This window comes from Myotis daubentonii, chromosome 1 (assembly GCF_963259705.1).
Source record: "Myotis daubentonii chromosome 1, mMyoDau2.1, whole genome shotgun sequence".
NCBI classification, from domain to species: domain Eukaryota; kingdom Metazoa; phylum Chordata; class Mammalia; order Chiroptera; family Vespertilionidae; genus Myotis; species Myotis daubentonii.
In genome coordinates this window covers 38,959,393-38,983,484 of record NC_081840.1, presented here as the reverse complement: position 1 = coordinate 38,983,484, position 24,092 = coordinate 38,959,393, and the positions used below count along the sequence as shown (strand labels likewise).

Below are 24,092 nucleotides of genomic sequence, written 5' to 3'. Positions count from 1 at the left end.
ACATACACATTAAGTAAAATAGAAATTTAGATAGTTCAGAAATTCATATACATTTTAAATTTTAAAATAATTATAAATGTTTAAAATAATGAGAAGTTTTATAAACTTGAATACTCTTAAATTACTATGTCAAAATTAGAAACAACTCTAAACTTTATCAACAACTTACTTGGTTTATATAATGTGTTAAATGTATTAATTGGTCTTACCATCTTTTCCATCTATGGATTTTGACACATCCATTTCAAAACTTTCTTGTATCTGCTGACCTCTAAAACAGCTGAGATGTTCTTGCTCAATTAAATTACTTTCTTCTTCTTCTAGGGGCTGCCAAGTACCATCAATAAACCACTGTCCACGCATTACTGGTATTTTATCAGCCTCTAAAAAGAGAAATCACAGAATTATACATTATAGGATCCTCTAACTTCCCATAAAATTCCTAACAGAATTACAATTTTATGTTTTGCTACTGCTAAAACAGACTTTCATGATTAAAGTTTTAAATTTCAGATTTCAAGCCACAAAATATAATTTTTCAGCATATAATTTTACTTTCATTAAATATTAAAAATAAAAGTTACTTTGGTATTGGAAAGGTAGGTGAGCAGTTATCTATATAACTGAGGTCCTGAGTAACCAAATTAGGAAACTAAGCGGTTTAAGAAATTCATATAAGACTGCGGAGAGTTCCAATGTGTTAGAAAATATTGCTATAAAATTCCCAGAAGTAGTCCGGCTGGTGTGGCTCAGTGGTTAAGTGTCGACCGATGAACCAGGAGGTCATGGTTTGATTCCTGAACAGGGCACCAGTATTTCAGGTTTAGTCTCCAAGATGGGGCATGCAGGAGGCAGCTGATCAATGATTCTCTCTCATCATTGATGTTTCTATCTCTCACTCCCTCTCCTTTCCTCTCTGAAAATATATTAAAATAAAACAAAAACTCCCAGAAGTAGTTTAGTAATAACGTGTGTGCACTTTCTAGAGCTACTGTGTAGGTTATAGGCTCCCAGAATTACTGAATAACTGAAACCTTTAATTATAGTAAGCTCCTCAGTTTTTAAAAATAATTGAGGAAAACTTTTTTGAATAACTAAATAATTCTTTGATTTAAACACTGTTCCTGTAAGCCCAAGATTTTCAGTTGCTATTTATTTAAATAAATAAATGTCAGCTAAGCTACGCTGAATCCTTTAAAATTTTAAAAATAAAGCAAAAATAAAATGGAAATAACAAAGCCCTAAAAATAAAAAGCAAAATGAAACAAATGAACTTAATTAAGTTTCGAGTTGATGGTTTAATCACATGTATAAAATTATTTCAAATAAATTATTTGAAACAGTAATTTGTACATATATATTAGGATATTTGTCATGGATAAAAAATGCAAACATACCTTAAAACTTTTACAGTACCTACACTTTATAATTGTTAATAATTTTATAATATTGGTATTGTTAACTTAAAACTGTAGGTTAAGATAAGTAAATTAACTGTTAATATCATAGAAATCAAGATTCTTTTGCACAAGAAAAAAGATACAATATAAAAGTTAAAGAAATAAAAACTCTATAATTTTAAATTTCAATTAGAAATGTCACCATGAACTAATGATGAATTTTCTCTCTTAAAAATATCCTAAGCTTTGACCACTTGATAAGGCCTAGAAACAAAGACCAATCCAGGATAAGTGAGGACTCCCAACATAAAGATTGTGATCTCTAAATATCACTTCTCACTAAAAGAAACCAAGAGTCCTTGAAGAAATGGCTAATTTCAGGTTTAGGATGGGAAATGAACTAGATGGTCCTGAAACATTTTATTGTAGCAAACTTGTACTGTGATATAGTCAAAATCCATCATGTGTTTCTATTTCTGCTTGCATTGTGCTATACGGTTGACCCTCAACATGGGTTTGAACTGTGAGGGCCCACTAACACACATAATTTAAAAAATATACATGTTTTATTGATTTTTAGAGAGCGAGCAAGGGAACGCGATAAATGGAAACACTGATGGGAGAGAAATGTCATCAATCGGCTGCTTCCTGCACACCCCGCACTAGGGATCGAGCCCACACCCCAGGCCTGTGCCCTGACCGGGAATTGAACCACTGCCCTCTTAGTTCCCAGGTTGACGCTCAATCACTGAGCAACACCAGCAGGGCATAATTTTTAAAAACTTTTTCTTGAAAATAAAATGGTGGCAGAGTAAGTGGATGTTGCACTGACATGCTCCCAGAAACAAACTGGTATTACAACTAAAATACAGAAAAACTTCCTGAATAATCAACAGAAAATTCGCAGGAAAGAACCCCAACACAGGAGGACCAAAAGTGAAGACCATTAGAGACTAAAGAAACAGAAAATCGGGAAAAACACAAAAAACAAAACAAACAAACCAACTTTTTCTTTAGCTTTTTATTGTAAGAACACAAATATATAATATACATGAAATAGAAAATGTGTTAATCAACTGTTTATGCTATCAGTAAGGATTCTGATCAACAGTAGGCAATTACTGTTAAACTTTGGAGGAGTCAAACGTTATAGTACATGGATTTTTTTACTGTGTGGGGGTCAGCATTCCTAACCCCTGGATTGTTTAGGGATTAATTGTATTCTACTATAGCAATTCTGCTATGTTGAGGTGTTTGCTGTATTATTTGGTATATAAGGTACTCAAAAATATTACAACTTCATTGACAATTATGGCTTTTAACGTTGAAAAGTATACTCTGGCCTGGTTGATGTGGCTCAGTTGGTTGGAGTGTCCTTCCTTAAACCGAAAGGTTATGGGTTTGATTCCCAGTCAGGACAGAGGTTTCAGGTTTGATTCAGTTAGGGCATGTACAGGAGGCAACCAGTTGATGTTCCATTTTCATATCGATGTCTCTCTCTCTCTCTCTCTCTCAAATCAATAAACATATCCTTGGGTAATGATTTTTTAAAAAGTATACTATGTTGTGTCTAATAATTTTTTGCCTAGTTTCTACTTTGACTGGAGATTGCAACCTCTGCTTTCAGACTATTTCAGTTTGCCTGCAAATATTTTTTTTGCACATCCCTTTTTTATCCTTTTAAATCACTGTGCTTTAGATGTGTCTCCTGTATACAGCATAGGACTGGGTTTTGCTTTATGAAGCCATTTGATAATTTTTTCTTTTAATAGGTGAGTTAAGCTTATTGATGATTGATATGTTTAAACTCTATAATTACCATTTTTATTATTCATATTTACCCCTTTTCTTTCTCTAGTTGCTATTTTTTGCCTTTTTTGTTTTAGTGGTTGCCTTTGCATGTGTATGAGTACATGTTATGTATTTTAGAGTTTCCTAAATCTCTCTTCTGCTTACTTAACTTTTTATCATCTGGCCCCTTTAAGTGGTATCCCCTAATTCCCACTCATTACTTATGCAATAGGGAATGATTTTATTTTATTTTTCCCTTTATTTTTATTCTTTCTACTTTGTTGGAACATATAACAATTATATCCATGTTTCCACCACTGTTTTAGTCTTGGATCTATAATGAAATATATTAAATTCTCATTAAATATTTCCTAAATTCTTTCATGTTCAAAACTGATACTTGAAGGACAGGCTGGCTAGCTTGAACTTTGTTTCCTTGTTTTTTAAAAAAAATGCTATTGTATGTAGCCTTCCTTTGTATATTGTTTTTCAGAGGTATGATACACATTCTACTTTTTGAAAATTGGCAATACAGTCTTTTTCCCCACTGGAGACCCAGAAAAAAATTTGTCTTTAAACTTTAATAGTTTCACTAGTCTTTAAAATCTAATAATTTATCACTCAGAGTTCACTGTTCTGGATCAATCCGTTCAGGGTAGGCCCTTTTAATCTGTAGATTTCCATTTTTCTCTAATTTCTCAAAAGTTTCCCAATTATGGTTTAAAAATTTGTTCTGTTCCATTGATTTATTTTTCTTCTTCAAGAGCTCTGTAAGTATTTTGGGTCTTCCTTTGCCTTTACTGCATTTCACCCCCTTTCACTCTGACACTTTTTGCTTCTCTCTATATCTCATGTTCATTCTTTTGGTTGTTTTCCTTCCTGCCATCAATGCCCCTTACATTAATATCTCTATTAGTATGTCCACAAGTTTGAGGACATTTTATTTGGTTGGAGTGTTATAATATAGTTTTTCTTTGTTTTGTGTTTGCTTTTGAGGGAAGAATTTTTATCAGTGAAAATGCATTAACTCACATTTTCTGTATTCCTCTTAAAGTAGCTTTCTATGATGTTTATTTCTATTCCTGAGCATTTTATGGATAGAGTTCAAGTGTGTCTGCTTCTGCAGGTTAGTAAGAGCAGAAGCTTTAATGGATGATGTCGTGGTGGTAGTAGGTGGGTGGGGATGCAATTTGTGTGCCTTGTTTCTCTTTCATTTCCCTAAGACCCTAATTTTCTCCTTCCTTCTTTCCTCTCACTGCCACGGCTCCAAGGGACACCTTACTTTCTTGATCTTCTCTCCCAGGAGGAATGTTTTCCTAATGTTGCTACTTCTGGTCCCTCTCACTTTCACACACCTTCCTCCAGCTGCTGCTTTGAATCACTAAGTCCCAAGTCTGTGTTCATATTTTGCCAGTTGTGCGGGGAAGTTTTCTTTCTGAGGGTAATTCTGTTTGAACTTCATTTTAATCTCTGATATCCTCTCCTGTTTTTCACAGTCAATAAAGCCTTTCCTTGCCCCCCTCTCCAGACAGAAGAACACAAACTTGCTACTCCACCTGTATCCCCTATCAGAGCGAATGATATGACTAATATTCAGTCAGTCACCCAAGAAAGTAATCTGGGAGTCATCCAAGATGCCTCCTCCTCAAATGGACACCAAGTACTGTTTATTGTATCTCCTAAATCACCCTCATCCCTTACTCATCAGGCCGACAGTCAATGCCTAAGTTCACACTCTTATCATTTCTACCTGTTTTATTTCAGAAACTTTCCATTTAAACTTATATCCTTAGCTTCAACTCTCATCACCACGAAATACCTGCTCACAAGCATATGTATGTAAAAGTACATGCACATAAATAGATTCCCCTTAGTTTCTTCTCTTTCGACACATGCTCATCTTTTCTAGAGTTGTCAGAGAACCTTTCTAAAATACAACAAATCATGTTATCCTAATACTTAAATTATTTTATGGCTCCTCATTACACTCCAGATAAACTCTGATTTATAAGCTCTTTATGATTTTTCCTTGGAATACCACTGATGCTACTTTAGATATTTTTTCATCTAACTAATATCTGAATGTCTACCATGCACCAGGCACTAGAGCAGGCTCTGGGGACATATAAGATGATGCTGATGGCTCCTGTGCTTTCTATGTCGAGGACAGTTCTCTGAGTTGTACTTCTGTATCCTGCACATACTGCTCCTTCTAGCTGGGATGCTCTTCCCCATTTTCTTCACTTAGCTAACTTTTATATTTATCTTCAGGAAGCCTTTCATCATAGTGGTCCCTTCTCTGTGATTCCAATGAATTAATTATGCACATATCTACTAGTGTGTGTATTTGTGTATGTGTGTGTGTGTGTGTTCTTTTTGTATTCTGTTTTGTCTTCTTCACTTCGGTGGATCCTTGGATATAGGTACAATGTTTTCAGAAGATAAGTACCTATCATAAAGTATGATTTCAATAAAGAGATGTTGAATGTTGCTGAACAAGATATATCTCATTGTGCCCCCAATGGTTTCGTAGTCTGAGCACTTTCATTAGTGCTCCAAATTGGGCCTTCCTCAGGTTGAGTGTTGCTTGCCACGTATCTGTTTAAGTTGGTTTATGCTGCAGGGTGTGTCACATTCTATTTTCTGATTCAAAGGAAAGAATTTGACTATTTTCCAAGAATAAAAAAATGGGATTTTGAGGTGGTGAACATTTTGTTAAAGGATGACAATAAAGAAAATAACAGAAAATAACATAAATCATAAGCATACAGCTCAATGGCTTTTTACAACTTAACTATACCCAGATCAAGAAAGAGAACATTATCAACTCCTCAGAAGACCTCTTCTCACATCTCCCTTCAACCCTCACCAAAGGTAAGCATAATCCTAACTTTAGCACCACCTATTAGTTTTACTTATTAATAATTTATATAATAGAACCATGTAGAATTTACTTTTTAATTTGGCTTCTTTGGCTTAGCATTATGTTCATAAGAGTCAGTTACACAGATGGGATTATTTTTATGGTTAAGGTACTTGCCAGAGGTGAGCATCACATAGCTGTGAGCTATGTTCCTGATCTCGCTACTTCTACCATTAAAACAATTGTAATTAATAGAGACATCAGACAGCAAATCCCTAATTATATGCTTAATTAGATATTCAATCATCAAGTCAATAACGGGTCTCCATAGGGACCAAGTTCTAATGCTGGAAAACCACCCTAACTGGGCCTATCAGTCATATAAATGAAGAACTCTCTATTTTGGATTGGAGAAGATTGTCCTGCCTCTACAATAGAGATACCTTTTCATCCTGGCTCAGGCTCAGAATACCCCATGCTAGGCTGCCCTCATGCCTATATATACTTTTTACCTCAATTGAGCTCTGACATCCCACATTAAGCCATCATTCCTTGTGGGCGCCCTCCTTACCCAACTAGGCCTCCAATATCCCATGCTAGGCTGCTTCTCATATAGATACCTCTTTACTCAACCCCATGCTAGACTGACCCTATTATATGGAAAAAGGAAAAGAGAGGAAGGCTAATGTAGTGGTTCTCAACCCAGAATGATTTTGTCTTCCGGGGGACATTTGGCAATGTTCAAAGGCATTTTTGACTGTCACAATTTGGGTGGTGGTGGTGGTGCTACTGGCATTTGGCCACAGATGTTGGTAAACACCCCACAATGCCCAGAACAGCTCCCCCACTCCACTCCATCCTGCCCAGCAACAATACATTATCCATCCCAAATGTCAACAGCGCTGAGGCTGAGAAACTCCGGATTAGAAACACCTTTAAACGGAAAACATGGGTTCTTTTTGCAGAGTGATTCTAGAAACACATATGTCTTGCAGAAATGCCTGAAGGTGTGGTGCAAAGACATATACCTTGGCACTGTTGTAACAGAAAACAAAAGAACAGCTCTAGGCAGTGGGGCTTAGTGGACAGATCATCGGGCTGAGGACTGAGGGGTCCTGGGTTTGATTCTGGTCAAGGTATAGACTCTAGAGCAGCGGTTCTCAACCTGTGGGTCGAGACCCCTTTGGGGGTCAAACAGCCCTTTCACAGGGGTCGCCTAAGATCATCGGAAAACACATATATAGTAACATATTTATATATTGTTTTTGTGATTAATCACTATGCTTTAATTATGTTCAATTTGTAACAGTGAAATTGGGAGTCACCACAACATGAGGAACTGTATTAAAGGGCTGCAGCAGTAGGAAGGTTGAGAACCACTGCTCTAGAGCAATTCTGTAACATTTGAACAAGAAGATGCATATAAAAATTTTTATTACAGAAATGTTTATAATAGCAAAAAAAACGCAAACAACCTAAGTGTCCAAAGAGGAAAACAAACTGTGGCACACCCAAATAGCCTCATCTGAACTTAATCATCTCTTTAAAGGCCCCATCTCCAAATACAGTCAAATGGTAAGTTAGTGGTAGTAAGGCCTTTAATACATGACTTTGTTGAAGACACAATTCAGCCCATAGCAGTCCTCAAGAGTTTTTATTACATAACTAGAGGCCTGGTGCACGAATTTGTGCATAGGTGGGGTCTCTAGGCCTGGCTGGCGATCAGGGCCAATTGGGCCTTCTCACCCAGTCCCCATCAGAGCCTGCTGGCCAGGGGGAGAAACAGGGGGAAGGACCACGGGAAGTTGGCTGTGGGAGCGCACTGACCAACAGGGGGCAGCTCCTGCGTTGAGCATCTGCCCCCTGGAGGTCAGTGCAAATCATAGTGACTGGTCGACCAGTCGTTCCGGTCATTTGGGCATAATGGTCACTTAGGCTTTTATATATATAGATCCTTGCAGTCATTCACATTACATTTTCATCCTTTTCTCAAATTGTAATTCACAGAAGGCAGATTTTACATGTTGTTAGCAATTTCTACATTTCAAAATGGAAAATGGGCTTAAATCAGAAGCATTTTGGTCCTTACCCTTTGGAATTTAATATTTTGGTGGTTCTAGGCAGTGCAGAACTTTACATGCTTAGGGAAAAAGTTCTCTTTAAGTACCTGGCTAGTCAAAAAATGCTGCATATATGGGAGAGAAACCTGTGCCAAAAATGGAGTATATAATCTTAACACAGATTTTTGAATTTTTTAATGTTAATTTTAGCTTAGTGGAGATATTCAATGCAATACTGACTATGAACATTCTATCAGATTATTGAAGTAAAAAATGAATTAACATAGTTGGAACTTTTAGAATCAGCAGTTTGTCATTCAAACTTGTCTATCTTATCTTCTCATTCTATACTCTCCATATTTTCCAGTTTTAATCTGTGGTCCTCAAGCTTATCAGAATCACTTGAATGAAATTAAAAGATGGATTTTTAAAATTCCTTGCTATACACAATAAATCAGTGTCTGAAGATAGGGTTCAGAAATGAAATTCTCCAGGTTATTATTGTAAAGCAAATGCTCAGAAGTGACTATTCAGTTTAAATTAGTAATCTCCAAAAATATTTTGAGTACATTCTCACACATATACATATAAATTATGCATATGGATTACTGTTCTAAAATGTTTTATACAGTATAAAACATACAAAAATAAAAATTTGAAAGAATTTAACAAAAAGTAAATATAAAGTTAAACATTTTTCATTGTGACGCCTTCAATAGAATGTTTGCATACTCCATTTTAGAGACCATTGGCTTAAATTATGAGGATGTTTGCATCTTTAATTTTAGCATTATTGCCTTCTGAGCTCCAGACGCATATATGAAAACACCCACTAGATCAGTGGTTCTCAACCTTCCTAATGCCGCAGCCCTTTAATACAGTTCCTCATGTTGTAGTGACCCCCAATTTCACTGTTACAAATTGAACATAATTAAAGCATAGTGATTAATCACAAAAGCAATATGTAAATGTTATTATATATGTGTTTTCCGATGATCTTAGGCAACCCCTGTGAAAGGGTCGTTCGACCCCCAAAGGGGTCTCGACCCACACGTTGAGAACCGCTGCACTAGATGCTTCTGTAGCTGGATATGTAATAGGCACCTTAAATGCAATATGTCAAAATAAACTATAATTTAGCTTTCCTCACCTTCCCTAAGGTGAACCTGGGTAGGAAACCTCCATAACCCAAGTTAAAAACATTATAGAGATAACCTGGATTACCCTTCCACTTACTCATACTGCACTGATAGTGTACATATTCTACTTCCTTAACATCTACCTCCACCTCTCCAGTAACCATTCAGAGTACTGCCCTAAACCTTCACTGTTTCTCACTTGCAAGCCTGCAAAAACTGCTTAACTAGTCTCCCTGATGATATCACTTTTCTAGCTTCCCAATTATGTTCCACACTGTTGCCAAAAAGTCTCAATATGTAATCTGACCAAGTAATTTCCTCATTTTATACTTTCCAATGTCTCACTTTCATAGAATAAAATTAAATTTTCATACTGAAAATTTAAGGCCTGTTCTGATCTAGACTCTACCTATCCAGTTCCTTCCTCTACGCTTTTCTACCATATTCCCAATGCTCCTGCTAAACAGAATCTCTGGAGTCCGCTGAATGCATGAGTCGTCCTTTATGACGCTAAGCTTTTAAACATACAGTTCTCTCTGCCAATAATACCCTTCTTTAATACCCAAATCAAGCATAAATTTCTCCAGAAAGCTTTTTGTAAACTTAAGGTAGTTCACTTCCTTCTTTCTTAGTATAGATGAATATTTATGGAATAAAGTTATAGAAAAACAAACATCTTTTGTAAAAGAGAGGAACAGGGTAGTAAAAGGAGAAAAAGATTTGTGTAGTTAAAATTCAGAATGTCAATGCCCCGGCTGGCTGGGTAGCTCAGTTAGTTAGAGCATCATTCCAATATGCCAAGATTTGATCTCCAGTCAAGTCACATATACTAGTAAGCAGCAACTGATGAAGGCAAAATAAATGGAACAACAAATCAATGTCTCTCTTCCCCTTTCCCCCTCTCTAAAAATCTATAATAATAAAAGTGTAATACGCTAATTAGACAGGATGATCTTCCAGACGAAGCTGGGTCCCAGGTGCTGGAGGGAAGGTGGTGCTGGCAGCCGGGGGGAAGGAAGGCCTACGCTTACACAAATTTCATGCATTGGGCCTCTAGTCAATAATAAAAAATAAACATGTAGTTCAGTTGTTTATAACTGTAAACAGGGCTAATTATAAAAAATAAATTCAGATTGTCAGCAAGCATAAAGGCAAAAACTTGAACACATGCAAAAAGAAGCTGAGGAAAACATTTATTACTAAGACTAAAGTCACAAGAAACTTATTTGAGGAATATCCTTAGAAAATCATCAACTAGATGGAATAAGCAGTAAAAGCAGGCAGTTCTTAAATTGGTTACAAAATAATTCAGGATATTAGGTATTGTTGGCATATAACCTTCACACCTGCTCAGGTGGTATAAGTTGTGAGCTCATACATGGATATAGGAGAAAGGAAACTGGCTAAGGACTCAGAAGGCATAGGCTCTAATTCCAGTTCTATCCCTTAGCCTCTCTGAGCCTAGTTTATCATCTGTAACATGAGGATATTCTATCTCACTTCAGGGTTATAATAGGAATTAGTAAAATAATGTATGTGAAAGCACTTTGTAAACTGTAAGATCTTATTCTAAATTATGGTATTCTAATTTACATAATATCTTTTAAAGTTTCTAAAACCACATGCAATGGTGAAATCTGGCTATATGAAAACTAGCCTTCTAGAATTCTCATCCATTCGGCTTAACTAAACTCCCTTTCTCCCTAATATCTCTTCCAAAATGAAAATTTCACACTTTAACAACAGGAGAAGCAGGCTCAGAAAATCAAAAACGAAATAAAAGCTAAAACCTGCAGGGGAGCTCACTATAGACACAGTGTGACTGGCAGGTTAATGCACATTTACTTCCTGGTGGTATCAGTAAAAGGTGGGTCCTTTGATGTGAAAACAGGGATCCTTAAAGAGTCTGTGTTTTACAATGAGCTGTAAGAAACAAGAGAAAAAGAAAGGTAGAGACTAGGAAACATGAGACATTAAATGCAGCAATTGGGTTGGTACACCATGGGTATTATGCCAACAAAAAGAGGCAGCAGCAAAGAGTTTTGAGGTACAAGTTTAACAACTGCTTCTATCCTACAGCCCATTAAAGCAGCAATAGACTTTAATACAAGAAATAAACCACAGACAATGGGGACATTTTTAAATGATAAAGGCATTGTTTCATCAAAAGGATATAACAATAATCCTAAATGTGTAAGCACCTAATAACAGAATTTCAAAATACATAAAATAAAATCTAATAGAACTAAAAGAGTAAATAAATAAATCCACAATTATAGTTGGGGGATTTCATTCTTCTCAATAACCACTAGAGTGATTTTACAGAAAATCAGTAGGGATACAGAAGTTTTAAATTGGAAGGACAGAGCAGAAATAGGTGGGTAAAAGAACAGAGGCGAAGCAGCTTTGAGACATTTAGACTGGCAGAATTAATGACAATGTTATTAATGTAAGGTCTATAAACCCGGGCAATCAGAATTACTTGGGATACCTATTAAAGAGGAAGATTCTCAGGCTTTGAGTTCAGATCTCTTGAATGTAATATCCTGAGATGATCTGAGAATCTACCTTTTTAACAATATTGCACTTGACTGTTAGGCTCAATGAAATCTGCAAACTACTGGCCCATAGGATGCTATTCCACAGGCAAGGGACCCCAGGAGAGATAATTCAGAGGTTGAAGAGTTTTCCACTGTCCTCATCTCACCTGGAAAGGTCTTCATTTTGTTCAACCTCAGCATCTACAAGAGTAATCAAGGTCCTCGAATTGTGAAACTCTGTGATTCCCAGAACTCTCAGGGGGTGAGATTAAGCAGGGTTAAGATTTACATGCGCACGCACAAACACACAAACACACACAAAGAAAGCAAGCAAGTCAGGTAGGGGAGGTGGGGAGAATATGTATGTGCTATATGTATGCGTTATGTGTATACATGTCTCAAATTTAAGGTGAAGTAATGTTGGTGCAGCCATAGATTCCCACTCTTTTTTACAAATAAATTTCTAGAAGCTAGGCTTCTAGGTTAAGAGCCAATATACCAGCCTTGCTTAAATAAAATAGCTAACACTTATTGAACCAGGTACCATACTAAGTGCTCTACATATCTGTATTTCAATATTCATAATAACCCCATGAAACAGAAATTATTATCCCCATTTACAAAGGAGAACTGGGCCACAAAGAGATGATAATTTACCCAAAGTCACAAGGATTCAAACTAAGGGATTTGACAACAAAGATCTGTTCTCTGAGCCTATGTGGCTTTTATTGCCAATTCTGGATAAGGAATCGCTTGCTGTTTCAGGTCCTTAAGGGTAGATTGATTTTTGAAGCTTGTTATTGCACCAGGTGCCAGAACCCAACTGTCATCCTACCATAGTGCTGGTTCAACTGCAGGTCAATTAAGAGAAGTTCTCATGCTGAGGTCTCTACTGTAAGGGGAATTATGGGCCATTTCTGTCTTGCCAACATGGCAGAAAGCAAAGAACACTACTGGCTCTGCCTCCACTGAAAACTGAGTCTTTTCAGAAAGCTGTAAAGTTCTCTATTTTATCAAAAGTCCTGGTAGCTGATTAGAGATGCTCTAAGTGAGCTTTTGGGATGAATCAGTACCTCCCCATATCTGGTGATAGGATTTACATATCAAAAAAAGTAGATGGTCAAGAATTTAGAATGCTTTTTATAGGGACAATTTTGTCTTTTCTCACAGGCAGATTTGTAAGAGAATCATTGGTGCACTCTTCTGTGTCCAAGCCAGGAAGAATCAAGACAAGACAGTACAGCTCTTTCTGCGGCCTGAAAGACTAGGCAAATCAGTCAGTTCTCACAAGAGCAGGCAACAGTTAGAAGGTTCTAGGACTATGCCTAATTGACAATTACCTGGAGTCAAGGCCAAGAAAATGCTAAGTCAGTAAAGAGACAAATCCAAATACGAGACTTGAAAGCCAAGAAAGTAGAGTGGGTTATAAATTTGAACAGACAGAAGAGGCAGGCAAATGGAGAAGTAATAATAGCTGTTACATACAGCTTACTATTTATCATGGGATGTTTCAAGATCTTTAGATAATTTAACTAATGCAATACAACAATCTTAAGAGGTAGGTACTATTATTCATATTTTACAAAAGAAGAAACTGGGCACAAAGAATTTAAATTGCCCAGTTAGCAGATAGTACATGCAGGGCTGGAATTTGGGCCCAGATAGTCTGCCTTCATTTACATTCATAAACGCTATACAATGCTGCCTCTCTAGTATAATAAAAATTGAAATGGAGATGGCAGAGATGAAATTAATGAGCTGAAGTAGGGTAAGAATTTATTTGAAAACAAATGTGTATCAGGTTCATCCTTTATGTGTTACCTATCATACATTTTGATGGGTTCTACATAGAAGACAGAATCCTGTCGGGCAATCAGAATTCTAAACAATCCAATCTAGTATTCCAGTATTAGAAACATTCATTATATGTGAGTTACACCCTTCTCCACCAAAAAAAAAAAAAAGGTGTAATAATGCAGTTTACATAACAGGCTAAATAGTAAACAGGTTAAAAACAAACTGCAACTATATAAAAAAAGATATTCTAAATAAAATATAGAATCCTAGTTTTTTCTAACGAAAGGGCAAAGAGCAGAACCATGGGTGGTGGTGGTAATTTTAAATTAGAAGAGTTAAGAGTGGTTGGTTATACAATGAAAATGTCAAGCAGACAGGCTGGTATGGTCTAGTGGTTGAGCATTGGCCCATGAACCAGGAGGCCACAGTTCAATTCCTGGTCAAGGCACATACTGGGTTGTAAGCTCGATCCCTAGTGGGGGTGTGCAGGAGGCAGCCAATCGATGTTTCTCTCTCTCATCCATATTTCTATCTCTCTATCCCTCTCCTTTTCCCTCTGTAAAATCAATAAAAATATATTTTAAAGAAAAGAAAATGTCAAACAAAGGTAGACCTGTCTCATTTAGTGCTGGCCATACAGGAAGGGCTCATTTCAGCAACAGATAACCAGCATGGAAGAGTGAGTGCCACGGAAAGTGCTTAAGCATCCATCTTGTGCTTTCCTCAGTTTGAGCGGTCCTCAATAATCTCTTTGTAGACTCTCTCAAATGACTATCTTTTGATTAAGAGATTTTCTTTTCCAAACATAAACAAACCTGTGGTTACTCAATGTTAAAATATATACCAGATGTTATAATACAAGTTTTACTGAGGCCTAGGTGGGTGAATCTGGTAGACGTGCAATACCTTGGGCCCACCTGGAAGCAACTCTATAGAATGAGAAAAAAATAACAGATTCAGTCAATAAAATACTAACTGAAAGTTGATCATTTGTAATAAGCAGTAAAATATAAGGTGGGACTGCTTTCAACTATGCCTATATTGAGGTTCAAAAGTAATTCTTACTCTGCTCCCTATGCATCATCTACAGTTCCTGAGCAGCATATTTCATGGACTATGATTTAGAAGTCTTAGGTTTCAGCACAATTCATCCAGTTTCTTTGTCCTGTATCATGTGTCCCAAGGGCTATCCTGCATCAATGTTCAGAATGATGGCTCACTGAGAGGCGGCCCAAGGAGTATTAGTAATAGAGAGATTTTCATTCATATAGTTAAAATTACACTATAGCAAATGAAAAATTAATTTTCAACTACTTGAAAAAGTCATCCATTCAGATGGAATTTGTATTTCTCTAAAATTTCCAAATATCTGAAATCTCAGGGTACAGGGTACAGAAAATTACTATATAAAAAAAGATATTCTAAAATATAGAATCCTAGTTTTTTCTAACAAAAGGCAAAGAGCAGAACCATGGGTGGTGGTGGTAATCTTAAATTAGAAGAGTTAAGAGTGGTTGGTTACACAATGAAAATGTCAAGCAGACTGGCTGGTGTGGTCCAGTGGTTGAGCATTGGCCCATGAACCAGGAGGCCACAGTTCAATTCCTGGCCAAGGAATTTTCAAAGGCTGCCTGGCCCCCAACAGAACAGCCAGTCATTCAACAGATTTTATTTGAACATACAAGTGCAATGATTATAAAAATCATCTAGACAGAGCTTAAAGTAGTAAGACAAAAATTAACAAGTATATAATTTATTCTTGTGTGGAAATTTGATAAAATTAGAAAGCAGTATATAAAACAATTATTTTTATATGATCATATCAATATTTTTACTGTCTTTCTTTAGTTCTCTGACAGGTGATTCCTACTTTTCACAGCCTTGAATTTAACTTATCCCCTAAGCCAGAGGTATCAAAAAGTATCTGTATTGTGCTTCTCATCCCATTAATCCATTCATCTGTCAGTGACTCAACATCTTTTGCTGGCACAATTTCCCTTTACTAAGGCAGACTTTTAAAAGCAGAATTATAGGTTATACACAGTGGCTATAAAAATTATTTTCCTTGTTCTACTTTTAACTGAGCTTCTAGGAATATATTGTGGCAAAAATGAAGAGACCGTATCTACACCCTCCATCAGTGTTGAAGTTTTTCTTGATAAAAGAAAACACGCACAGGTCTTAAATCAGATTACCCCACAATCAGGGATTCTAGAATTGCCTACCTCCCCATTTCTTCTGCCAATAATTTTCATTGTAGACTTCCTGTGAAAACATTCCCCATTTCCCTATCTCTTTTCTATACCCCTACTCTCCTCATCTAATGTCCATAAGTCTCAGTGGGTTCTGTGACCAGCTTTTTCTTGCTCCCTACAGGAAAGGATCAGCCCTAGGGTTCTAGACATCAAAGATCTTAGCAAAGCAGAAATGACAGATCATGATGTGGAGATTAAAGTCCCAGGAAATAAAATTTGGAAGGTCTCTTTTATGACAAAATAGTAAAGGAGGAAAGAAAAGAGGGTGCAACAGATGGAGGAAGGAAAACCATACTAAATACTTTGAGTATTCATATAAAGCACTTGTATGACATGCAATACACTTGGGCCGTATACAAACAAGGTGGATCAATAACTGACATTAGATGAGTTTTTAAACTAATGTACATTGCAAAGGAAAAGAAAAGTCCTGAATGCCTTGGTCAGGTAGTGCCAAGTCCTGTGCTCCATACACTAGTCATTCATATCCTTGTGTTATTCCAGTAGATCAATGAAAAATGCTGTCTAAAGCAGGCTTAATCTGGGATGGGGTGCTGAGAAGACTTTGCTAGTTCCACAAACCTGAGCAGCCAGGACTCTAGTGCCACCCAAAGCTTCTTTCCAGCTTGGGCTAGTAGGAGATAATACAGTTAAAAAGAATAAGATTAAAGTCTCTAACACTTTTTCAGTTAGCATGTCAATTCCTGGTCTCTATTCCCTATAGTTCTGCTTTATTGGAGGCAGAAACTGATCAAGAAAAAGTGTCTTCTACCAGCTTGTATTCTATTACTGTCCCATGATGCCCTGTGCCTCATAAAAAATTATTAATTAGCCCTGGCCAGTTGGAGTGTCATCCTATACACCAAGAGATGGTGAATTCAATTCTCAGCCAGGGCACATACCCAGGTTGGGAGTTCCATCCCTGGTCAGGGTGCATATGGGAGGCAACCAATCGATGTTTCTCTCTTTCCCTCTCAAATCAATAAAAACATACTCTTGGGTGAGAACTAAAAAATATATTAATTATTAAGGTTATTAATCCTTGAATGAAAAAGGATGGTCACAGCTAGATCAAGCTAATAAACATCATATAATTTGGGTACTTACAGAAAAAATAATATTCTCAATAAAATAAAAACTTTTCTACCTCATTTTATTGAGAATATTATTTGCTCTTCAATATAAAGGGTGGGACAAAAGTAGGTTTACAATTGTTCATATGGAAAATAACACAATAATTAAGAAATAATAATATAAGAATAAATTCTGTGTCATGTACTCACAACTGTAACCTACTTTTGCCCCACACTGTATTATGAAGACTAGTTAAATTTTTTAAAAAAATATATTTTATTGATTTTTTACAGAGAGGACGGGAGAGGGATAGAGAGTTAGAAACATCAATGAGAGAGAAACATCGACCAGCTGCCTCCTGCACACCTCCTACTGGGGATGTGCCCGCAACCAAGATACATGCCCTTGACGGGACTCGAACCTGGGACCTTTCAGTCCGCAGGCCGACGCTCCATCCACTGAGCCAAACCGGTTAGGGCAAGACTAGTTAACTTTTAAGACATCTGAAACTTATAGTTAATGACTGCTTCTGGAAACTACACCTTCATATAAATATTTGTCAATTAAATACCTTTACAAACTTAGTCAATAAATGGATATTACAAACTCCCTAGTGCATGCTGCACATATTACTATCAGAATTGATACTATCCTAAACTCATCAAATATCCTTATAATGTTCCATATGCCATCCCGTAGCTACTACTAAATGCTTTGGCCATGTTCTTGCTAATATATTTTAAATTCTTTTGCCTGTGATGAAGTACAATTATGTACTAGTCAGCCTTTTTAATTTCCATGTGTGTTTCTATAAGCAAGGTATAGTTTTCTGAGATCCACATAGATAAAGTTAACACTTAGTACTTTGCACCAACTACTGTTCTAAGCACATTGTACATAACTAAAGGCCTGGTGCACGAAATTCATGCACTCAGGGGGAAGGTCCCTCAGCCCAGCCTACACCCTCTCACAGTATGGGAGCCCTCGGGGGATGTCCGACTGATGGCTTAGGCCCGCTCCCCAGGAAGAGTGGGCCTAAGCCATCAGTTGGACATCCTTCGAGCTGCTGCGGAGGCGGGAGATGCTCCCACCACTGCTGCTGCTCTCGCCAGCTGCTCTCGCCTGCGGGAGCGCACTGACCACCAGGGGGCAGCTCCTGCATTGAGCGTCTTCCCCCTAGTGGTTAGTGTGCATCATAGCAACTGGTCATTCTACCATTCAGTCTATTTGCATATTAGCCTTTTATTATATAGGATTATCAAAACAAGCCTATGAGGTAGCTACAAGCAGCTTAAGAAGAACACAGGGAGCCCTAACCAGTTTGGCTCAGTGGATAGAGCGTCGGCCTGCGGACTCAAGGGTCCCAGGTTCGATTCCAGTCAAGGGCATGTACCTTGGTTGTGGGCACATCCCCAGTAGGGAGTTTGCAGGAGGCAGCTGATCGATGTTTCTCTCTCATCGATGCTTCTAACTCTCTATCCCTCTTCCTTCCTCTCTTTAAAAAAAATCAATAAAATATCTATACTAATAAAAGGGTAATATGCTAATTAGACCAGACATCTTCCCAATGTCCTTCCGGACAGAGCCAGGTGGTGGGGCTGAGGCAGAGGCAGTTAGGGGGATCAGGCTGGCAGGGGAGAGCAGTTAGGGCATCAGGCAGACAGGCAGAGGAGCAGTTAGGGGCATCAGGCAGGCAGGCAGAGGAGCAATTGGGGGCAGCAGGCAGGCAGGCAGAGGAGCAGTTAGGGGCATCAGGCAGGCAGCTGAGCGGTTAGGGGCCAGCCATCCCAGATTGCGAGAGGGATGGCCGACTGCCAGTTATCCCCTGAGGGGTCCTGGATTGGAGAGGGTGCAGGCTGGGCTGAGGGACCCCCCCCCCCCAATGCACGAATTTCGTGCACCGGGCCTCTAGTATATATATAAAAAAAGAAGAACACAGGGAGCAAGGGAATTCACTTAGGGATTACTCAGCAGTGATCAGTTTTTATCTAAAATGTCCACATCAGTCAGAAAAATATCTGAACAGACAATGAAACAAACTAATTTCCCATAATTAATACCCTTTTCATATGTAATATTTGCTTCCTATTTATAGAAGATTAAGTCTGTACCCCCCTTAATTCATGCACCACCAAAGTGGCTCAAATTTTATCTGTTAGTAAGGTTCAAAAGGAAGTGTAAATATAAATTTAAGTCAACACCTTTCTTTTAGACTAGACATAGATAACTTGTTGGCCTTGACACCCAGATGCAGTGGACTCAATTAGGTCACAAAAGTCTAAATGACCACTGGAATGCCTCCACCACTCTGCAGGAAGTTGTTGAACTTTTTAAAACTTTCATTACCACTATTCAGAAAATGTCTAGAAGGTTTAAAAAAAAGTTAAATGGGATAAAGGTCAAAAGCTGCCAAATATCATAAGACTCCTTCCACTTCAAGAAAGGCTGAAGAAACCATACTGGGAATGAAACTTCTTGAGAAGGTATAAAAACATAATACACAGAGATCTGAAGAACCAATTAGATCAAAGTTACATGGGATTCTGTGAAAAGTGATAAATTATGGACCAAAAGCACTATTGTATTTTCACTACAGCTCATATGAAGGCTTGGGACACCCATGGGATTGACTCTTACAGAAAATTATTTAGAAAATGCTAAAATGGGTGTTGCTGTTAAAGAAGAATGTTTCCTTTCAGGTTAACTTTTGTAGGCCCTCACTGTTTCTCACTTGACTTATGATATTAGCATTCTAAGATATTCTCCAACTCTCCAATTCAATCTTTGTGTTGTCACTAATCACCTAACAGAGAACCTTCAACTGTTTGATTCCCCTTTACTCACAGAATAAAGTTCAAACTTCTTAGCACTGGGTATCCACCCTTGTTCTTTTTCTGGCACTTTCCCAAATGTGCCATTCATAGACAAGTGCTTCTTTCACAAACTCTTCCTGTCCCCAACACCTGTCTCTGTGGTGGTCAAATCCTAAACCTACCCTGTGCAGCCCTAATTTCCTCAAAATGCCATGCAGTTTCATGCTTCTGTGTCCTTGCATATGTTACCCCACCTAGTTGGAATTACTTTCCCTCTATCTCCCCATTTCTTTTGCCTGATTAAACTAATCATTTAGGACTCAGTGTCACATTATCAGGGAAGCTTTCCCTACACCTTCACCCTTGGGGGGGTCAGATACTCTTTGAATATTGACTGCACTAGACTATGAACTGCTTTACCACTTTTTAACTGCATGACCTTGGGCAAGTTCATTAATTTCAATGAGCCTACTTCTTCATATATAGAATGTTAGCATTAATTTGATATCATTATAAAAAATGAATGTGAAAATCGCTTTGTAAATAGTAAAGCACTATGCAAGCATTAAGAATTTTATTATATGCCAAAAGAACAGAGTATTCTAGGTGAATATAGTTCAGTTGACCTAAGGGAAGATTCATTTCTTGGTTTCCAGTCCCTTCTCCAAGGATGCCTAAAATTTTATCCAACTTTCTGGCTCCACTAAGTCCTTGTACTTCTACATTCAAAGGAAAAATGCCTATAGTGATGTTTAGGTCATTTGAAGAAAAGACTAAATGGGAAACTCCTGAAAGGTGAGGACTGTCCTTTTCCCCACCTTTCCTAATACTTTTACAAGCATACTGGGTCATGCACATACAAATACTAGTAAAACGAAAGAGCTGAATGAATTAGTGAATACAGCACACCCTGTCCTTAATAAGCTTATAGTCGAAAGGAGTAAAAAAAAACAAAAACAAAAAAAGTTAGTGATGTGACAAATCCATTACCAATCTGGCCTTGGGAAAATGGTAAATGCCTTCAATGTCATCTTAAAGTGTAGTAAGAAATTAAATCTCCTACTATGCTTATTTTACTTGGGGATTTTATATACATTGTGATTGCTATTATTAGTGACTCACTTACCATATGCAATCACTTGTGCAATTCAATATCTACTTAATATTTACTGCACTAAGCCCTGTAACAGTTCAAGATAAAGGTGATGGACTCTGCTCATAGATGCTAAACATAGAAAGCTAAGTCATCAATACATATAATTAATACTAGAGGCCTGATGCACAAAATTCCTGCAAGAGTAGGCTTTTCTTTCCCGGCTGCTGGCACCAGCTTCCCTCTGGCACCCGGGACTGGGGCTAGCCCAGACTTCATCTGGAAGGTCATTGTGTCTAATTAGCATATTATGCTTTTATTATTATAGATAAGGCAGAATGCTGTAATATGTATGGGGCACCTAAGCCTAGTGACAGTCAATGAGGATATGTGAGTTACGGCACTGGGCTCTAAAAATTAAAACTATATTACAAATTATTGGTGGCCAATAGCTTCTTTTCCTATAGAATACTACCTATTCTGCTACAAGCAGTGGCACATATTTCTAATAGCGTGTTCTCCTTAATATAATTATATACCTAATTGTGTTGCTGTCTAATGAATAAGGACCCATTGCTAACATATATCCCAGATATGTGCCAAGCAGTTTCAAGTCCTTTAGGTGTATTATCTCATTTAATTTCCGCAACAATATGAAGTAGATATCCGTATTTTACAGACGAGGAAACCAAGGCACAGGCCATGTAATTTTTCAAAGTCAAGATAAAAATATGCAAACAAGGGCCTAAGAGACAAAAAACCCCCAAGTATTCCATAGAGTGAGCAGATGCACTTGCCAGAACTGCTTGGGGCGGTGCTTTACGCACTCGGAAGGAACGAGCTCTCTCTCTTCCTCTCCTCCAGGGATTAATTTTCTTTGCCCGATTCCATAACTGAACTGTTGGTCCCCGAGCGGATCCTCTCAAACACTCCCACCCTAGAGGACAGGCTGCTATTTCAATCACAGGCAGTCCAGGGTAAATGAGACCGAATCCGATCCCCGGCGGACAAAGCTCAGGTCGAAGCACGACATGACACCTTTCGGGCTGGGCACCCGGTCCTGGGTGTCCCCAGGGGCCCGCAGCAGCACCGGCTCGCCCAGGAGACGCTGCCCCAGCAGGATCCTCTCCTCCTGACCCCGGGCAACGAGGATCCTGCCATCTGCTCCTTTATACCCTTCACCTGCCGTGGCCGCCCGCACAGCCTCCACACTGCTCCTCCCAGACACCAGGCCTCGCGCGCCCCCTTCTCCGCGCGGGTCAAGCCCCCAGCCCACCCGGCTGCGTGTCTACTCCCCTCCGCACCCCCTCCCCCCCGCCCCCGAGGCGGCCCGGCCCGCTCCCTGCCCCCGGCCGGCTACTCACGGTTCCAGTACACCGGGTGGCATTCTCCTTGGGTCAGATCCACCTCGTAGAGGCCGCCCCGCACGCACACCCGCTCCACGTTCACCAGCTGCTCCATCTCGGACTCGTGCCTCGCGGTGCGCGGGCCGAAGCCGCAGGCGCGGTCCCCGTCGTCGTCATCGTCGTCCCCCCCGAAGCTGGAGGCCAGGCCCGCCGGGGAGGCCCGGCCGCACACATGGCCACGGTCCGGGTTCGCGGCCTGGGCGAGGCCGCCCGTGGCCTGCAGCAGGGTCCGGAAGGCGAGCTCGATGCGCAGCGAGTCGTAGCCGATGAAAGGCTTCCAGGTCTTCTTGTCCTCCTTGAAGAACCAGCGCACCTCCTCCGGGCCCAGCTCCGTCACCACCTCGTAGCGGTGCCGGGCGGCCGCGCCGCCGGGCCGGGGGCGCTTCCTCTCCCCGAGCCCCCCTCCCGCCGCCCCGCAGCCCCCCGAGCTCGACGGCGCCAGCGGCGGCGGCTGCAGGGACAGGGAGCTGCTGCCGCCGCTCTCGCCCTCGCTGTAGTAGCGCAGCGAGGAGCCGGACTCGGCCGAGCTGAAGTCATAGTTCTCGTCACTGAGGCAGGGGTCCAGCGCCAGGTGGTGGTTGTGATCCTCCGCGCCGGGCGCCAAGTGCAGCCCGGGCTCCCCGCGCAGCAGGGCCAGGGGCACCTCGCCGTCGCTCGGGTCCCCGCTGGGCAGGTGCTCGAAGCAGCGGACGCCGCCGCGGAACGCCGGTTCCGCCTCCGAGTCCAGCTGCCAGGCGGCGGCGCCGCCGCTGTCCCGGCCGTTATGCTCGGGGCTGTGCGGGGACCCGAGGCCCGGGTAATTCATGCTGAGGGAACGCCGCCGCTGACCGGCCGCGCGGCGCTTCCGCCACACATTCACCGCCGCCGCCCTCTCCAACGGGACTTTTTAATCTTTCAAATCCCGACCGGGGCTGCGGCGGCGGCAGCGGCGGTGGCTCCGCCCCCCCCTCCAGACCCGCGTTCCGCCGTCCGCCCCATTGTCACGCAGCCCGACGTGGGCGGGGCTTGGCCCCGGCCCCGCCCCTCCCCCGCGCGCCCCGCCCCGGAAGCCCCTTCTAGGTCCGCGCCGCGGGCGAGCGGCGCCTCCTGCTCCTCCGGCGGCTGGTTCGGCGTCAGCTCGGGGCACCGGGCCGCCGGGATGGGGGGGTGGGGTCACGCCACGCTCCCCGGATCCCTCAGTTCTCTTCCGCCTGCTTCCCGGCTCTGCTCCCTGCACAGCTGCCTCGGCCTCCGCCCTTCTGGGAGTCCGCCCAGATGTGGAGGGGCCCCCGCCAGCCCCGCAATGGCAGACCAAAGGTCCGGTTAGGATACAGATCGAGAGGGCCCTGCTAGTTGCATTCTTCTGACCTTGGTTTTGTGACCTTGGACCCGCCCGCGGCCCCAGCTGCACCTTCTCAGTCACCTGGTTCTGGTCCTTCCAGAATTGTCAGCCCACAACAGGGCACTCCGCCCCACTCCTCATGCCTACCAATTCCTATGCTTGGCGTCACCACTCCCACTCAGAAACCCAAGTCTAAACCTCCCTTCACGTGCCACCTCCTATTATGGCTTTTCTTTCAATACTTATTTCTTGTTTTCTCAACCTCAGTGTAAGGCCCTCCGTGGAGACAAAGTCAGTATGTCTCCACTTCTCCCACACAGTGGGTACACACTGTTTATTATAAGGCTGGCAAGTCCAGCCGGTTGTGATAGAAAGATTGTGAGATTGAAAGCCAGAAAACAACTAGGTTCTAGACTTCCTTTTGCTAACCAGCCACAGGCCTATCTCCTTGATCTCTTTGGATTCTTCATCTGTAACAAAGTCATTACTGGGTTATCTCTAAAGTAATGGAACTCTGTGACCTTCAAGGTTTCTTCCTGT

At 40.4% G+C, this 24,092-nt stretch overlaps 1 protein-coding gene across 9 annotated transcripts in view; it reads right to left on the bottom strand.

The window, feature by feature from the left end:
• DDHD1 (DDHD domain containing 1) overlaps positions 1-23,194 on the bottom strand; it is an 89,466-nt gene extending 66,272 nt beyond the window's left edge. For 5 of the 9 annotated variants that reach the window (XM_059695606.1, XM_059695624.1, XM_059695633.1 and 2 more), the window contains exons 1-2: positions 22,190-23,193; positions 210-383 (exon numbers count right to left, since the gene is read on the bottom strand). In XM_059695606.1, coding sequence (XP_059551589.1) covers positions 210-383; positions 22,190-23,036 — 1,021 coding nt within the window. In that variant the 5' untranslated portion in view covers positions 23,037-23,193. Of the gene's footprint in view, positions 1-209; positions 384-22,189 lie in introns of all 9 variants that reach the window. The other 4 variants (XM_059695660.1, XM_059695681.1, XM_059695642.1 and 1 more) reach the window with 2 other exon arrangements.
• Between the last annotated feature and the right edge of the window lie 898 nt (positions 23,195-24,092).